This window comes from Rana temporaria (genome assembly GCF_905171775.1).
Source record: "Rana temporaria chromosome 5 unlocalized genomic scaffold, aRanTem1.1 chr5w, whole genome shotgun sequence".
NCBI lineage: Eukaryota > Metazoa > Chordata > Amphibia > Anura > Ranidae > Rana > Rana temporaria.
In genome coordinates, this window is record NW_024404464.1 from 84,366 (window position 1) to 102,495 (window position 18,130).

General features: G+C 54.3%; 1 protein-coding gene across 1 annotated transcript in view; it reads left to right on the forward strand.

Moving 5' to 3' along the window:
- The window catches only part of LOC120921855 (protein phosphatase 1 regulatory subunit 16A-like), a 58,771-nt gene that overhangs the window by 32,582 nt on the left and 8,059 nt on the right, over nucleotides 1–18,130 (forward strand). Inside the window, 5 exon segments of the mRNA XM_040334338.1 lie at nucleotides 168–428; nucleotides 9,128–9,253; nucleotides 9,348–9,423; nucleotides 12,074–12,203; nucleotides 14,083–14,239. Coding sequence (XP_040190272.1) covers nucleotides 168–428; nucleotides 9,128–9,253; nucleotides 9,348–9,423; nucleotides 12,074–12,203; nucleotides 14,083–14,239 — 750 coding nt within the window.

Here is an 18,130-nt window from a genome sequence, read left to right on the forward strand (position 1 = left end):
CCATACCTCCCCACCGTCCTCCTATAGACCTCCATACCTCCCCACCGTCCTCCTATAGACCTCCATACCTCCCCACCATCCTCCTATAGACCTCCATACCTCCCCACCATCCTCCTATAGACCTCCATACCTCCATAGACCTTTTATCCTCCCTCAGTCCTCCATAGACCTCCGTCCTTCAGACTACCCCTCCGCCCTCCCACGGCCCGCCCTCTCTCCCACTGTCCTCCCACGGCCCGCCCTCTCTCCCACTGTCCTCCGTCTGCTCCCACATTCTCACCACCTCTGGTTGCTTTTCTCCAGGAATCACTCAGGAGAGGATCGAGGAGTCGCGGGCGGCCACAGAGAGAAAAATGGTGGCCGATATTCAGCAGCTGGTGGAGTCGGGGTCAGAGGTCAACGCTCAGGATGAGTCCGGCACCAGTTTGGTGAGTGGTGGAGATCGTCCGGAATTCCCATCCGCCAATCACCATCCAGACTGTTTTAGTGCAGATGGTCATATTGGGACAGGTGACATTAAAATGTTCTGTGATGCCACGCCCCCGCTGTCCGTATCTTGTGTGATGCCACGCCCCCCCTGTCCGCATCTTGTGTCCTGTGTGATGCCACGCCAGCTGTCCGTATCTTGTGGCCTGTTTGATGCCATGCCCCGCTGTCCGTATCTTGTGTGATGCCACGCCCCCGCTGTCCGTATCTTGTGTCCTGTGTGATGCCACGCCCCTGATGACCATATCTTGTGGCATGTGTGATGCCACGCCCCTGATGTCCGTATCTTGTGTCCTGTGTGATGCCACGCCCCACTGTCCGTATCTTGTGTCCTGTGTGATGCCACGCCAGCTGTCCGTATCTTGTGGCCTGTTTGATGCCATGCCCCGCTGTCCGTATCTTGTGTGATGCCACGCCCCCCCTGTCCGTATCTTGTGTCCTGTGTGATGCCACGCCCCCGCATCTTGTGTCCTGTGTGATGCCACGCCAGCTGTCCATATCTTGTGGCCTGTTTGATGCCATGCCCCGCTGTCCGTATCTTGTGTGATGCCACGCCCCCGCTGTCCGTATCTTGTGTCCTGTGTGATGCCACGCCCCTGATGACCATATCTTGTGGCATGTGTGATGCCACGCCCCTGATGTCCGTATCTTGTGTCCTGTGTGATGCCACGCCAGCTGTCCGTATCTTGTGTCCTGTGTGATGCCACGCCCCACTGTCCGTATCTTGTGTCCTGTGTGATGCCACGCCAGCTGTCCGTATCTTGTGGCCTGTTTGATGCCATGCCCCGCTGTCCGTATCTTGTGTGATGCCACGCCCCCGCTGTCCGTATCTTGTGTCCTGTGTGATGCCACGCCCCACTGTCCGTATCTTGTGGCCTGTTTGATGCCATGCCCCGCTGTCCGTATCTTGTTTGATGCCATGCCCCGCTGTCCGTATCTTGTGTGATGCCACGCCCCGCTGTCCGTATCTTGTGTCCTGTGTGATGCCACGCCCCGCTGTCCGTATCTTGTGTCCTGTGTGATGCCACGCCCCGCTGTCCGTATCTTGTGACCTGTGTGATGCCACGCCCCGCTGTCCGTATCTTGTGTCCTGTGTAATGCCACGCCCGCTGTCCGTATCTTGTGACCTGTGTGATGCCACGCCCCCCGCTTTCCGTATCTTGTGTCCTGTGTGATGCCACGCCCCGCTGTCCGTATCTTGTGACCTGTGTGATGCCACGCCCCCCGCTGTCCGTATCTTGTGTCCTGTGTAATGCCACGCCCGCTGTCCGTATCTTGTGACCTGTGTGATGCCACGCCCCCCGCTGTCCGTATCTTGTGTCCTCTGTGATGCCACGCCCCGCTGTCCGTATCTTGTGTCCTGTGTGATGCCACGCCCCGCTGTCCGTATCTTGTGACCTGTGTGATGCCACGCCCCGATGTCCGTATCTTGTGTCCTGTGTGATGCCACGCCCTGATGACCATATCTTGTGTCCTGTGTGATGCCACGCCCCGCTGTCCATATCTTGTGTCCTGTGTGATGCCACGCCCCCCGATGTCCATATCGCATTCTGTGTGATGCCACGCCCCCGCTGTCTGTATCTTGTGGCCTGTGTGATGCCACGCGCCCGCTGTCTGTATCTTGTGGCTGTGTGATGCCACGCCCCTGCTGTCCGTATCTTGTGACCTGTGTGATGCCACGCCCCGCTCCGTATCTTGTGTCCTGTGTGATGCCACGCCCCGCTGTCTGTATCTTGTGACCTGTGTGATGCCACGCCCCGCTCCGTATCGTGTGTCCTGTGTGATGCCACGCCCCCGATTTCCGTATCTTGTGTCCTGTGTGATGCCACGCCCCTCTGTCCGTATCTTGTGACCTGTGTGATGCCACGCCCCTCTGTCCATATCTTGTGTCCTGTGTTATGCCACGCCCCGCTGTCCATATCTTGTGACCTGTGTGATGCCACGCCCCGCTTTCCGTATCTTGTGACCTGTGTGATGCCACGCCCCCGCTGTCCGTATCTTGTGACCTGTGTGATGCCGCGCCCCGCTGTCTGTATCTTGTGTCATGTGTGATGCCGCGCCCCGCTGTCTGTATCTTGTGTCCTGTGTGATGCCACGCCCCGCTGTCCGTATCTTGTGTCCTGTGCGATGCTACGCCCCCCTGTCCGTATCTTGTGACCTGTGTGATGCCGCGCCCCGCTGTCTGTATCTTGTGTCATGTGTGATGCCACGCCCCTGATGTCCATATCTTGTGTCCTGTGTGATGCCACGCCCCGCTCCGTATCTTGTGTCCTGTGTGATGCCACGCCCCCCGATGTCCATATCTTGTGTCCTGTGTGATGCCACGCCAGCTGTCCGTATCTTGTGTCCTGTGTGATGCCACGCCCCGCTTTCCGTATCTTGTGACCTGTGTGATGCCACGCCCCCCGCTGTCCGTATCTTGTGTCCTCTGTGATGCCACGCCCCTGATGACCATATCTTGTGTCCTGTGTGATGCCACGCCCTGATGACCATATCTTGTGTCCTGTGTGATGCCACGCCCCGCTGTCCATATCTTGTGTCCTGTGTGATGCCACGCCCCCCGATGTCCATATCGCATTCTGTGTGATGCCACGCCCCCGCTGTCTGTATCTTGTGGCCTGTGTGATGCCACGCGCCCGCTGTCTGTATCTTGTGGCTGTGTGATGCCACGCCCCTGCTGTCCGTATCTTGTGACCTGTGTGATGCCACGCCCCGCTCCGTATCTTGTGTCCTGTGTGATGCCACGCCCCGCTGTCTGTATCTTGTGACCTGTGTGATGCCACGCCCCGCTCCGTATCGTGTGTCCTGTGTGATGCCACGCCCCCGATTTCCGTATCTTGTGTCCTGTGTGATGCCACGCCCCTCTGTCCGTATCTTGTGACCTGTGTGATGCCACGCCCCTCTGTCCATATCTTGTGTCCTGTGTTATGCCACGCCCCGCTGTCCATATCTTGTGACCTGTGTGATGCCACGCCCCGCTTTCCGTATCTTGTGACCTGTGTGATGCCACGCCCCCGCTGTCCGTATCTTGTGACCTGTGTGATGCCGCGCCCCGCTGTCTGTATCTTGTGTCATGTGTGATGCCGCGCCCCGCTGTCTGTATCTTGTGTCCTGTGTGATGCCACGCCCCGCTGTCCGTATCTTGTGTCCTGTGCGATGCTACGCCCCCCTGTCCGTATCTTGTGACCTGTGTGATGCCGCGCCCCGCTGTCTGTATCTTGTGTCATGTGTGATGCCACGCCCCTGATGTCCATATCTTGTGTCCTGTGTGATGCCACGCCCCGCTCCGTATCTTGTGTCCTGTGTGATGCCACGCCCCCCGATGTCCATATCTTGTGTCCTGTGTGATGCCACGCCAGCTGTCCGTATCTTGTGTCCTGTGTGATGCCACGCCCCGCTTTCCGTATCTTGTGACCTGTGTGATGCCACGCCCCCGCTGTCCGTATCTTGTGACCTGTGTGATGCCGCGCCCCGCTGTCTGTATCTTGTGTCATGTGTGATGCCACGCCCCGATGTCCGTATCTTGTGTCCTGTGTGATGCCACGCCCCGCTGTCCGTATCTTGTGTCCTGTGTGATGCCACGCCCCGCTGTCCGTATCTTGTGTCCTGTGTGATGCCACGCCCCGCTGTCCGTATCTTGTGACCTGTGTGATGCCACGCCCCGATGTCCGTATCTTGTGTCCTGTGTGATGCCACGCCCCGCTGTCCGTATCTTGTGTCCTGTGTGATGCCACGCCCCGATGTCCGTATCTTGTGTCCTGTGTGATGCCACGCCCCGATGTCCGTATCTGTACTTGAAGCTTCTACATGTACACAGGGTTCTGTTCTGACCAATAGCAGGGGCCATCGTTCTGTCTGTGGGCGGGGTTTCGTTTCTGAACCTGTGATTTGTATTGGGAAAAGCACTGACACCCTGTAATTGGTTAGGCTCCGCCTTCCACCTGCATCACGCACAGTTCTGGGGGGGGGGGTTGTGGACCCCTCGGAGGGCACCGGACCTATCCAATCAGTTACAGGGGCGGGGCAGACACGGCCTCAGAAATGTGTCCATATGACATAAATATCCTGCAGGGGGGGCAACTAAAGTGTCAGAACCCCAAATCGGTTATATGGACCCCAATACACAGAATGGGACCCCGTCTCTGGTCATGTAGGGACCGCTGATGGTCCTGGTGAGGTCCCTATACTTTGTATAGAATGGGATCACCGGGTCGGTGTGAAGTGGTGTTTTCCTCCAGAGTCTCCCCCTCCCCCCTCCTCCATGAATAATTGAATCTTCTCGTGTCTGTGGTGTCATGTGACTCCCTCACCGCGCCGGAGACGTCTCATCTCATTACCCAGAAGACGTATAATACCCAGAAAATGCATGACTGGGGGCCCCAATAAATGAAGCGCTAAATGGGGTGTCCTGGGCCCGGTGCGGTCTATAAATGGGGTGTCCTGGGCCCGGTGCGGTCTATAAATGGGGTGTTCTGGGCCCGGTGCGGTCTATAAATGGGGTGTTCTGGGCCCGGTGCGGTCTATAAATGGGGTGTTCTGGGCCCGGTGCGGTCTATAAATGGGGTGTTCTGGGTGCGGTCTATAAATGGGGTGTTCTGGGCCCGGTGCGGTCTATAAATGGGGTGTTCTGGGCCCGGTGCGGTCTATAAATGGGGTGTTCTGGGCCCGGTGCGGTCTATAAATGGGGTGTTCTGGGCCCGGTGCGGTCTATAAATGGGGTGTTCTGGGTGCGGTCTATAAATGGGGTGTTCTGGGCCCGGTGCGGTCTATAAATGGGGTGTTCTGGGCCCGGTGCGGTCTATAAATGGGGTGTTCTGGGCCCGGTGCGGTCTATAAATGGGGTGTTCTGGGCCCGGTGCGGTCTATAAATGGGGTGTTCTGGGTGCGGTCTATAAATGGGGTGTTCTGGGCCCGGTGCGGTCTATAAATGGGGGGTGTTCTGGGCCCGGTGCGGTCTATAAATGGGGTGTTCTGGGCCCGGTGCGGTCTATAAATGGGGTGTTCTGGGCCCGGTGCGGTCTATAAATGGGGTGTTCTGGGCCCGGTGCGGTCTATAAATGGGGTGTTCTGGGCCCGGTGCGGTCTATAAATGGGGTGTTCTGGGCCCGGTGCGGTCTATAAATGGGGTGTTCTGGGTGCGGTCTATAAATGGGGTGTTCTTGGCCCGGTGCGGTCTATAAATGGGGTGTTCTGGGCCCGGTGCGGTCTATAAATGGGGTGTTCTGGGCCCGGTGCGGTCTATAAATGGGGTGTTCTGGGCCCGGTGCGGTCTATAAATGGGGGTGTTCTGGGCCCGGTGCGGTCTATAAATGGGGTGTTCTGGGCCCGGTGCGGTCTATAAATGGGGTGTTCTGGGCCCGGTGCGGTCTATAAATGGGGTGTTCTGGGCCCGGTGCGGTCTATAAATGGGGTGTTCTGGGCCCGGTGCGGTCTATAAATGGGGTGTTCTGGGCCCGGTGCGGTCTATAAATGGGGTGTTCTGGGCCCGGTGCGGTCTATAAATGGGGTGTTCTGGGCCCGGTGCGGTCTATAAATGGGGTGTTCTGGGCCCGGTGCGGTCTATAAATGGGGTGTTCTTGGCCCGGTGCGAACTATAAATGGGGTGTTCTGGGCCCGGTGCGGTCTATAAATGGGGTGTTCTGGGCCCGGTGCGGTCTATAAATGGGGTGTTCTTGGCCCGGTGCGAACTATAAATGGGGTGTTCTGGGCCCGGTGCGGTCTATAAATGGGGTGTTCTGGGTGCGGTCTATAAATGGGGTGTTCTGGGCCCGGTGCGGTCTATAAATGGGGTGTTCTTGGCCCGGTGCGGTCTATAAATGGGGTGTTCTGGGCCCGGTGCGGTCTATAAATGGGGTGTTCTGGGCCCGGTGCGGTCTATAAATGGGGTGTTCTGGGCCCGGTGCGGTCTATAAATGGGGTGTTCTGGGCCCGGTGCGGTCTATAAATGGGGTGTTCTTGGCCCGGTGCGAACTATAAATGGGGTGTTCTGGGCCCGGTGCGGTCTATAAATGGGGTGTTCTGGGTGCGGTCTATAAATGGGGTGTTCTGGGCCCGGTGCGGTCTATAAATGGGGTGTTCTTGGCCCGGTGCGGTCTATAAATGGGGTGTTCTGGGCCCGGTGCGGTCTATAAATGGGGTGTTCTGGGCCCGGTGCGGTCTATAAATGGGGTGTTCTTGGCCCGGTGCGAACTATAAATGGGGTGTTCTGGGCCCGGTGCGGTCTATAAATGGGGTGTTCTGGGCCCGGTGTGGTCTATAAATGGGGTGTTCTGGGTCTTGTTTATAAATGTGACGTTCTGGGCCCAGTCTGTCCTGTAACTGGGGTGTTCTGGGTCTGATCTATAAATAGGGTGATCTGGGCCCGTTCTGGTCTATAAATTGGGGAGGTTCTGGGCCTGTCTGGTCTTTAAATTGGTCGGCGTTCTGGGTCCGTTCTGGTCTATAAATGGGGCGTTCTGGGTCCGGTCCGGTCTATAAATTGGGGGGGGTTCTAGGTCCGGTCTATAAATGGGGCGTTCTGGGTCCGGTCCGGTCTATAAATTGGGGGGGTTCTGGGCCTCTCTGGTCTTTAAATTGGTTGGCGTTCTGGGTCCGGTCCGGTCTATAAATTGGGGGGGTTCTGGGCCTCTGGTCTTTAAATTGGTTGGCGTTCTGGGTCCGTTCTGGTCTATAAATGGGGCGTTCTGGGTCCGGTCCGGTCTATAAATTGGGGGGGGTTCTAGGTCCGGTCTATAAATGGGGCGTTCTGGGTCCGGTCCGGTCTATAAATTGGGGGGGTTCTGGGCCTCTCTGGTCTTTAAATTGGTTGGCGTTCTGGGTCCGTTCTGGTCTATAAATGGGGCGTTCTGGGTCCGGTCCGGTCTATAAATTGGGGGGTTCTAGGTCCGGTCCGGTCTATAAATTGGGGGGGTTCTGGGTCCGGTCTGGTCTATAAATTGGGGGTTCTGGGTCCGGTCCGTTCTGGTCTATAAATGGGGCGTTCTGGGTCCGGTCTGGTCTATAAATTGGGGGGGGGTTCTGGGTCCAGTCCATTCTGGTCTATAAATGGGGCGTTCTGGGTCCGGTTCAGTCTGGTCTATAAATTGGGGGGGGTTCTGGGTCCGGTCTGGTCTATAAATTGGGGGGGGGGGGGGGTTCTGGGTCCGGTCTGGTCTATAAATTGGGGGGGGTTCTGGGTCCAGTCCGTTCTGGTCTATAAATGGGGCGTTCTGGGTCCGGTCCAGTCTGGTCTATAAATTGGGCGGGTTCTGGGTCCGGTCTATAAATTGGGGGGGGGGTTCTAGGTCCGTTCTGGTCTATAAATGGGGCGTTCTGGGTCCGGTCCGGTTCTGGGTCCGTTCTGGTCTATAAATGGGGCATTCTGGGTCCGGTCTATTAATTGTGTAGAGCCGCACAATTAATCATTATAAAATCGTGATCTCGATTCCTCTCCCCTGGCGATCTCCAATGCAGAGTTTGCCGATCCTTTCATAGAACAAGTGGAGAGACTTTATCTGATCTCTCAGCCGTCTATCTGGACAGTCTGCCAAGTTCTTATCAGGAAACATTGTAACCACCACTTCCTTCTTATCTTATCAGGAAACATTGTAACCAACACTTCCTTCTTACATACAGACCCAGAACACCCCATTTATAGACCAGAACGGGCCCAGATCCCCCCCAATTTATAGATCAGACCAGACCCAGAACACCCCAGTTATAGGACCGACTGGGTCCAGAACCCCCCCAATTTATAGACCAGAACGGGCCCAGATCCCCCCCAATTTATAGATCAGACCAGACCCAGAACACCCCAGTTACAGGACAGATTGGGCCCAGAACGTCACATTTATAAACAAAACCCAGAATATCCTATTTATAAACAAGACAAGGCCCAGGACACCCCATTTATAGACCAGATGGGCCCAGGACACCCCATTTATAGACCAGATGGGCCCAGGACACCCCATTTATAGACCAGGTGGGCCCAGGACACCCCATTTATAGACCAGACAAGGCCCAGGACACCCCATTTATAGACCAGGTGGGCCCAGGACACCCCATTTATAGACCAGACAAGGCCCAGGACACCCCAGTTATAGACCAGATGGGCCCAGGACACCCCATTTATAGACCAGATGGGCCCAGGACACCCCATTTATAGACCAGATGGGCCCAGGACACCCCATTTATAGACCAGATGGGCCCAGGACACCCCAGTTATAGACCAGACAAGGCCCAGGACACCCCATTTATAGACCAGATGGGCCCAGGACACCCCATTTATAGACCAGATGGGCCCAGGACACCCCATTTATAGACCAGACAAGGCCCAGAACATTCTATTTATATGAAAGTGGTCTCCATCTTCACCCGTCCCATTCATCTCTCCACTCCCTCGCCCTCCACATCCCAGGCGCTGCGGCGGTCAGAATCCGGAAGCTGGCAGGGAAGATTCTCTAGATCAGCCGGCGGGGTTCAATGTGTGAGATCTAAATGGACCACCTGGGGTTTAATCACCAATCATTGGATCCCAACCCTCGGCAACCAATCGGCAGCTGCGTTGAACTGTCCTTGCAATTCCATAATGGTGAAAGGTGTGATGTGATTGGTCGCTGTGGGTCTGCAGACTGTCCTGAACGGGTTCCTTTTGTCTCCTCAGTTGCACATCGCGGCCGCCAACGGTTACTTGGAAGCTGCCGAGCTGCTCCTGGATCACAAAGCCGCACTGAACGCCAGGGACTGCGATGGGTGGGAGCCGCTCCACGCCGCCGCCTGCTGGGGACAGGTGAGAATTACGGGGGAGGGACCCTCTTATCTCTCCCACTCGATATGTACGTCTGTCTGCAGCGTTCTGTGTATGTGCCAATCTTGTCTTCCAGATCCCGCTGGTGGAGCTGCTGGTCGCTCACGGCGCCGACCTGAACGCAAAGTCCTTGCTGGATGAGACGCCACTAGGTGCGTATGAAGGGTTAACTGTCCCAAATGTACGTCTGCAGACTGGTGTCCCTTCCCCCAGACCATTACACACAATGCAGTCCTATGCAGTGAGGAATTCTGGGCGTGGCAATGGAACACATTGGGGAGATGAAGTCTGCCTTTCCGCAGGATGGGGTTCTGGGTGGGACCATGTATATCGAACATGCTGGGCTTCACACCGTGTCCCTCTTCCTAGAGCTGTGTGTAGCAGGGACCTTCACTTTACTGGAGAGACCATAGCCGGCCACAAATATGTGCCATCATCCGTCTGTACCAGAGGGGGCGCTCTTCACCGATCTGCCTGGTACCAGTTCTTATCTGAGGGTAGATCTTGGAAGTTCACCTCCAGTTCCAGCAGATCCCCCCACATTCCATGTGCTGGGACCTGTCCATAGCCCTTGAAGCCCCTCTCCGGCAAAGATGGTGTCCCGGGGGTACAGAGGGCCGGCTGAAAGATGGAATTACCCAGAGTTCAGCAATTTCCAGGGATTGCCCCATTCATGGAGCCAAAACATCAGAAAACAGAAACCGGTGATAACAAATGACATGAAGAATCTTCCGGGACCCCTGAGGGCCGTATGTGGGATCTGTGGTCTGGGCTTCCCCGGCATTGCCTATTGGTGGCTTCAGGTATAGGATTGGTCTCCATGGGGCATCCGGGACCTGGAATTTGGGGCTTTTGTGGGATGTGGGTGACCTGAAATTTGGGGCTCGGGGGGGGGGGGGGGGCGGTGAGCTGTAATTTGGAACTTTCGGGTGGAAATTGTGACCTGGAGTAAGTTTTGGGGGGGGGGGGGGGCATATTGATGAGCTGGATTTTGGGGCTCGGAGGACGTCGGTGAGCTGGATTTTGGGGCTCTCTATGGGGCATATTGATGAGCTGGATTTTGGGGCTCGGAGGATGTTGGTGAGCTGGATTTTGGGGCTCTCTATGGGGATGTTGGTGAGCTGGATTTTGGGGCTCGGAGGATGTTGGTGAGCTGGATTTTGGGGCTCGGAGGACGTTGGTGAGCTGGATTTTGGGGTTCGGAGGACGTTGGTGAGCTGGATTTTGGGGCTCTCTATGGGGATGTTGGTGAGCTGGATTTTGGGGCTCGGAGGACGTTGGTGAGCTGGATTTTGGGGCTCTCTATGGGGCATATTGATGAGCTGGATTTTGGGGCTCGGAGGACGTTGGTGAGCTGGATTTTGGGGCTCGGAGGACGTTGGTGAGCTGGATTTTGGGGCTCGGAGGACGTTGGTGAGCTGGATTTTGGGTCTCGGAGGTCGTTGGTGAGCTGGATTTTGGGGCTCGGAGGACGTTGGTGAGCTGGATTTTGGGGCTCGGAGGTCGTTGGTGAGCTGGATTTTGGGGCTCTCTATGGGGCATATTGATGAGCTGGATTTTGGGACTCGGAGGTCGTTGGTGAGCTGGATTTGGGGACTCGGAGGTCGTTGGTGAGCTGGATTTTGGGGCTCGGAGGTCGTTGGTGAGCTGGATTTTGGGGCTCTCTATGGGGCATATTGATGAGCTGGATTTTGGGGCTCGGAGGACGTTGGTGAGCTGGATTTTGGGCCTCGGGGGGCGTTGGTGAGCTGGATTTTGGGCCTCGGGGGGCGTTGGTGAGCTGGATTTTGGGGCTCTCTATGGGGCATATTGATGAGCTGGATTTTGGGGCTCGGAGGACGTTGGTGAGCTGGATTTTGGGCCTCGGGGGGCGTTGGTGAGCTGGATTTTGGGCCTCGGGGGCGTTGGTGAGCTGGATTTTGGGGCTCGGAGGACGTTGGTGAGCTGGATTTTGGGGCTCGGGGGGCGTCGGTGAGCTGGATTTTGGGGCTCGGAGGTCGTTGGTGAGCTGGATTTTGGGGCTCGGAGGACGTTCGTGAGCTGGATTTTGGGGCTCGGAGGACGTTGGTGAGCTGGATTTTGGGGCTCGGAGAACGTTGGTGAGCTGGATTTTGAGGCACGGAGGACGTTGGTGAGCTGGATTTTGGGGCTCGGAGGACGTTGGTGAGCTGGATTTTGGGACTCGGAGGTCGTTGGTGAGCTGGATTTTGGGACTCGGAGGTCGTTGGTGAGCTGGATTTTGGGACTCGGAGGTCGTTGGTGAGCTGGATTTTGGGGCTCGGAGGACGTTGGTGAGCTGGATTTTGGGGCTTGGAGGACGTTGGTGAGCTGGATTTTGGGGCTCGGGGGCGTCGGTGAGCTGGATTTTGGGGCTCTCTATGGGGGATGTTGGTGACCTATAATTTGGGGCTCGGGGGCATTGGTGAGCTGAAATTTGGGGGGGACGTCGGTGAGCTGGAGTTTGGGGGTCTCAGGGAGGGGAGAGAGTTCAGGGGGGCCCATATATTACCCCCCCCCCCCCAGAGGTCAGATGCTGGCTGTCTATGACCTCCATCTGGAGGGTTGGAGTGTGGAAATTGTGATCTGACCCCCCCATTCAGGTCCCCCAACATAATTATTGAGCTGGTGATCTCCGTGTCGCTCTCCTCCATACCTCCGGAGTAGATTCACTGGTAATACCCATCCCCCATAATTCCCTTCTCTGGTACTCCGCCCACATTGATCACCTCCACCCATCTCTGAATTCATCAGACCCCCTCCCATCCTGATCCTGACACCCAACCAATGCTCTTCTTTCCTCAGACGTGTGCGGTGATGAGGACGTTCGGAACAAACTGATGGCGCTGAAACACAAACATGACGCCATCAAGAAATCCCAAGACAAGCACAAGAGCGCCCTCCAGAGGAGAACTTCCAGTGCGGGCAGCCGGGGGTAAGTGAGCGGGAGATATGTTGGAGGAAAAGAGATCTCTTCATCCCGGGGAAAACGCCGCTCCCTCCAGTGCTGCCCTCCTAGGAATGTGATCACATGACCTCTGAACTCCGAAAGGGGGGGCCCTTTACTGGAGGGAGCGCTCAGCATCATTTCCCCCAGAATCCGGAAGTCCTTCACCTCAATAAGAGGTCCCCATGAACCGGACAGATGAGTTCTATCCTCGGAGGATCCACCTTCTGTGTGCCCCTCTGAAACTAGTTCTACTTTATTATCGGGGGCTAAGCCCCGCCCACTACCACATCTGTGCCCAATAAGAGACTCTCATTGGTGAGGGAAATGATGGCGGATTTAGAGTTTTAGTTTCAGAGGGGCACACGGGGCCGATAAACGTTCTCCAATATAATGGTGGGCGGGCTCACTTCATCGTGTCCTCCTGTCAGGAGCAGAAATGACCCACATTGTAAAAGGGGCTCCCCTGGTGTGGTGTGTGAATACCCCCACCCCCATCCCCCTCCCCACCCCTTAATATGAGGATCGGGAGCCATCGCAACCAGCGTGTGATTGGGTGCTTTGAAGCCGGCAATTCTAATACTAAGGAAAGAGGGGGATCCTTATTTCTGGGGGGTGGGGGTTTATTTCTGGTAGTTGGCTTAAGAGGGGAGAACCTCATTTCATGGGGTGGGGCTCCTTATTTCTGGGGGAGGGGAAAGAACCTCATTTCATAGGAGTTGGGATCCCTTTTTTGAGAGGGGAGGGGAGAACCTCATTTCATAGGAGTAGGGATCCCTTTTTTGGGGGAGAACCTCTGGGATCCTTATTTCTGGGGGGAGGGGAAAGAACCTCATTTCATAGGAGTAGGGATCCCTTTTTTGGGGGAGAACCTCATTTCATAGGAGTAGGGATCCCTTTTTTGGGGGAGAACCTCATTTCATAGGAGTAGGGATCCCTTTTTTGGGAGGGGAGGGAGAACCTCATTTCATAGGAGTAGGGATTACTTCTGGGGGGGGGGGGACCTTATTTCATGGGTAGTTGGGATCCTTATTTCTGGGGGGAGAACCTAATTTCATGGGGGGTTGTGGTCCTTATTTTTAGGGAGAGGGGAGAAAATTATTTCTGGAGGAGTTGGGATCCTTATTTCTGGGGGGGAGACCCTCACATCTCATGGGGGTTGGGATCCTTATTTCTGGGGGTGAGACCCTCACATCTCATGGGGGTTGGGATCCTTATTTCTGGGGGGGAGAACCTCGCATCTCATGGGGGTTGGGATCCTTATTTCTGGGGGTGAGACCCTCACATCTCATGGGGGTTGGGATCCTTATTTCTGGGGGTGAGACCCTCACATCTCATGGGGGTTGGGATCCTTATTTCTGGGGGGGAGAACCTCACATCTCATGGGGGTTGGGATCCTTATTTCTGGGGGTGAGACCCTCACATCTCATGGGGGTTGGGATCCTTATTTCTGGGGGGGGAGGGGGAGACCCTCACATCTCATGGGGGGGTGGGATCCTTGTTTCTGGGGGGGGGAGGAGAACCTCACATCTCATGGGGGTTGGGATCCTTATTTCTGGGGGGGAGACCCTCACATCTCATGGGGGTTTGGATCCTTATTTCTGGGGGGGGAGGGGGGGACCCTCACATCTCATGGGGGGGTGGGATCCTTGTTTCTGGGGGGGGAGGAGAACCTCACATCTCATGGGGGTTGGGATCCTTATTTCTGGGGGGGAGACCCTCACATCTCATGGGGGTTGGGATCCTTATTTCTGGGGGGGGGGAGACCCTCACATCTCATGGGGGGTGGGATCCTTGTTTCTGGGGTAATGCATACAGTTGGGGGGGATGGTCCTGAAGATGATTGGTCGGTGTTGTGTGTCCTCAGGAAGGTGGTACGCAGGGTAAGCGTCACGGAACGCACCAATCTGTACCGGCGGGAGCACCAGAAGGAGGCCATGATGTGGCAGCAGAGGAGGACCCGGGAGAGCGAGCTGCAGGACGAAGAGGAGGACAAGTCCACCAACACGGAGCTCAAGCAACCGGTGAGTGGTGGAGTCTGTCTCCCCCTACCTACCATATGAGGTACTGCAACTCTCAGCAATCCCTGGATAATATCGCTGCTCTCTCGGAGTATATATCCAGATATAGTCCCTCTCTTGGGGTATATACCCGGGTGTAGTGCTACTCTCTAAGTATATACGCCATGAGAAGCAATATACCTGGGTATATACTTAGAGCTGGCACATGGACCAGTACCTGGGTGTACCAAGATGGCACCAAGTCTCAGGAGTGTGGACCAGTACCTGGGTGTATTGTTTCTCTTGGGGTATATACCCGGGTGTATTGCTGCTCTTGGGGTATATACCCGGGTGTATTGCTGCTCTCTGATATCCACGCTTAGATGTATGGTGAATATAGAATGAAAGCCGTATACAATACACTTGAGGTATATACCCGTATATATAATATATAGAGTCCTAAGCAGTGCTGGAGGGAGGAGATCGGTGAAGAGATGTTGGGTACGGGGGGGCACAAAGGAATGAAGAAGAGCTTCTCGCCAACTTCAGTGTATAATAAACACCACCGGGCTGACAAATATCTTCTTACCAGAAACGGGTGAGAGACGGGCAGAGGGTAGATCTGGCACATCCAAAACATTTAGGCAGAGAACCTCATCAGAATGAAAGCTGGGAGCTCACAAGGTGAAGGGTCCTCTGCACTTTCCAATCGATCGCCAATAAACAATATCGGTGAAAGCGATAATCGCCATGAAAGGAAGACGAGGACGGACATAGCGAAGCCCGGAAAAATAAATCTCCAATTTGATTAAAACGGAGGAACTCGCCAACATCACATGAATGCAAGATGTGCGAATCAGAATGAACGTCCTCACTGCGTCACCTTATGCATTTCAGCCTATCGGCCATCTTCAGAGGTGTAGCGGAGAGGACGCACACATGCTGTTATGTACACACAGCTGGCTGGGGGCTTCACCACCACATGGGCATCACCACCACATGGGCTTCACCACCACATACATGGGCTTCGCCACCACATGGGCTTCACCACCACATACATGGGCTTCGCCACCACATGGGCTTCACCACCACATACATGGGCTTCACCACCACATGGGCTTCACCACCACATACATGGGCTTCACCACCACATGGGCTTCACCACCACCACATGGGCTTCACCACCACATGGGCTTCACCACCACATGGGCTTCACCACCACATGGGCATCACCACCACATGGGCTTCACCACCACATACATGGGCTTCACCACCACCACATGGGCTTCACCACCACCACATGGGCTTCACCACCACATACATGGGCTTCACCACCACATGGGCTTCACCACCACATGGGCTTCACCACCACATACATGGGCTTCACCACCACATGGGCTTCACCACCACACACATGGGCTTCACCACCACATGGGCTTCACCACCACCACATGGGCTTCACCACCACCACATGGGCTTCACCACCACATACATGGGCTTCACCACCACATGGGCTTCACCACCACATGGGCATCACCACCACATGGGCTTCACCACCACATACATGGGCTTCACCACCACCACATGGGCTTCACCACCACCACATGGGCTTCACCACCACCACATGGGCTTCACCACCACATACATGGGCATCACCACCACATACATGGGCATCACCACCACATACATGGGCTTCACCACCACATGGGCTTCACCACCACATGGGCTTCACCACCACATGGGCTTCACCACCACCACATGGGCTTCACCACCACCACATGGGCTTCACCACCACATACATGGGCTTTACCACCACATACATGGGCTTTACCACCACATGGGCTTCACTGGCATTGCCGTGCCCCCGGAAATTAGCTGGATGTGTTCCAAACAGCCAGAGATGACGTATAGAGATGTAAATGAACACATCCTAAACCACTAAATACAATCAAATTAATAACTATAATAAACTAAGGTGCAACAGAAATAAAATAAATGATAAATATCCGTCAAGGGCAAGGGATGTCTCTATATCCACACATTGGGTATATTTTGTGTTATAATCGCTCACTTTTGGAATGTCCCACAATTACTTTTGGTTCGGAGGCTCTTTTTATCGGCAGGATCGAGGGGGGTAGCCATGGGGGCGAAATTTTCCCCCAGTAAGGCCAATCTTTTTATGGCCAAGTGGGAGGAGGACGTCATTTATTCCTCTCAGAGGCCAGAATTGGTCTTCTGGGGGAGGTATATTGACGACGTTCTCCTCCTAGGGAATGTAACGGCACCCCAAATGGGACAGGGGTTAGCGCCGTTTAGGATATTCCATTCCCGGACACAAGGCAGCTACCGACACTCCACAATCAGGTGAATGGGACCCATAAGAATAATACAAGAGACAGCTCTGTATGAGGTTCAAGCACGTCTGACCCTTTATTGAGGAATACAGGCTCTTATATACAATTTAGGATCCTGCAGTAACCAAATGAACAATGACCCAACTCCACCCACAACATCACACAATGGTTACTTAACCACTTAAGCCCCGGACCATTTTGCAGCTAAATGCCCAGGCCAGGTTTTGCGATTCGGCACTGCGTCGCTTTAACAGACAATTGCGCGGTCGTGCTGCGTGGCTCCCAAACAAAATTGGCGTCCTTTTTCCCCCACAAATAGAGCTTTCTTTTGGTGGTATTTGATCACCTCTGCGGTTTTTATTTTTTGCGCTATAAACAAAAATAGAGCGACAATTTTGAAAAAAATGCAATATTTTTTACTTTTTGCTATAATAAATATCCCCCAAAAACATATATATATAAAAAAAAAAAAATTTCCCTCAGTTTAGGCCGATACGTATTCTTCTACCTACTTTTGGAAAGTTGTAATAAGCGTTTAGCGATTGGTTTGCGCAAAATTTATAGCGTTTACAAAATAGGGGATAGTTCTATTGCATTTTTATTAATTTTTTTTTTTTACTACTAATGGCGGCGATCAGCGATTTTTTCCGTGACTGCGACATTATGGCGGACACTTCGGACAATTTTGACACATTTTTGGGATCATTTTCACAGCAAAAAATGCATTTAACCACTTAAGCCCCGAGCCTGTTTTTCAGATTCGGGATTTACAAGACTAAAACATTTTTTTTTTTTGCTAGAAAATTACTTAAAACTAGGGCTGCGGAAATTAACGATTAATTGGTCGATTAATCGTTAATTTCTTTGGTCGATTAAAATTATTTTGATCGATGACGATCCGCGGAGTGAGCTCCGCGGTCTCGCCCATAGGAAAGGCCGCGGCTTCGGCCTAGCTCCGGAGCCGCGGCGCGCTGACATCATCATCACCTGCCCGCCTGCTTGTATCTTCTTCCCTTACGCACGTGTGTCCATCAGCTACTCTTCAGACGGGTCTGCCTGCCTGATAGTCAGGTAAGAAAGGACAACCATCTGTGTGTGGTAACATTATGGGGCAGATGTATATATTCATGGAGTATGGGGACAGATGCTGTAATGTACACATCTGCCCCCATGCTGTAATGTACACATCTGCCCCCATGCTGTAATGTACACATCTGCCCCCATGCTGTAATGTACACATCTGCCCCCATGCTGTAATGTACACATCTGCCCCCATGCTGTAATGTACACATCTGCCCCCATGCTGCAAGAATATACACATCTGCCCCCATGTGTACATTACAGCATCTGCCCCCATGCTTTAATATACACATCTGTCCCCATGCTGTAATGTACACATCTGACCCCATGCTGTAATATACACATCTGCCCCCATGCTGTAATATACACATCTGCCCCCATGCTGTAATGTACACATCTGCCCCCATGCTGTAATGTACACATCTGCCCCCATGCTGTAATGTACACATCTGCCCCCATGCTGTAATGTACACATCTGCCC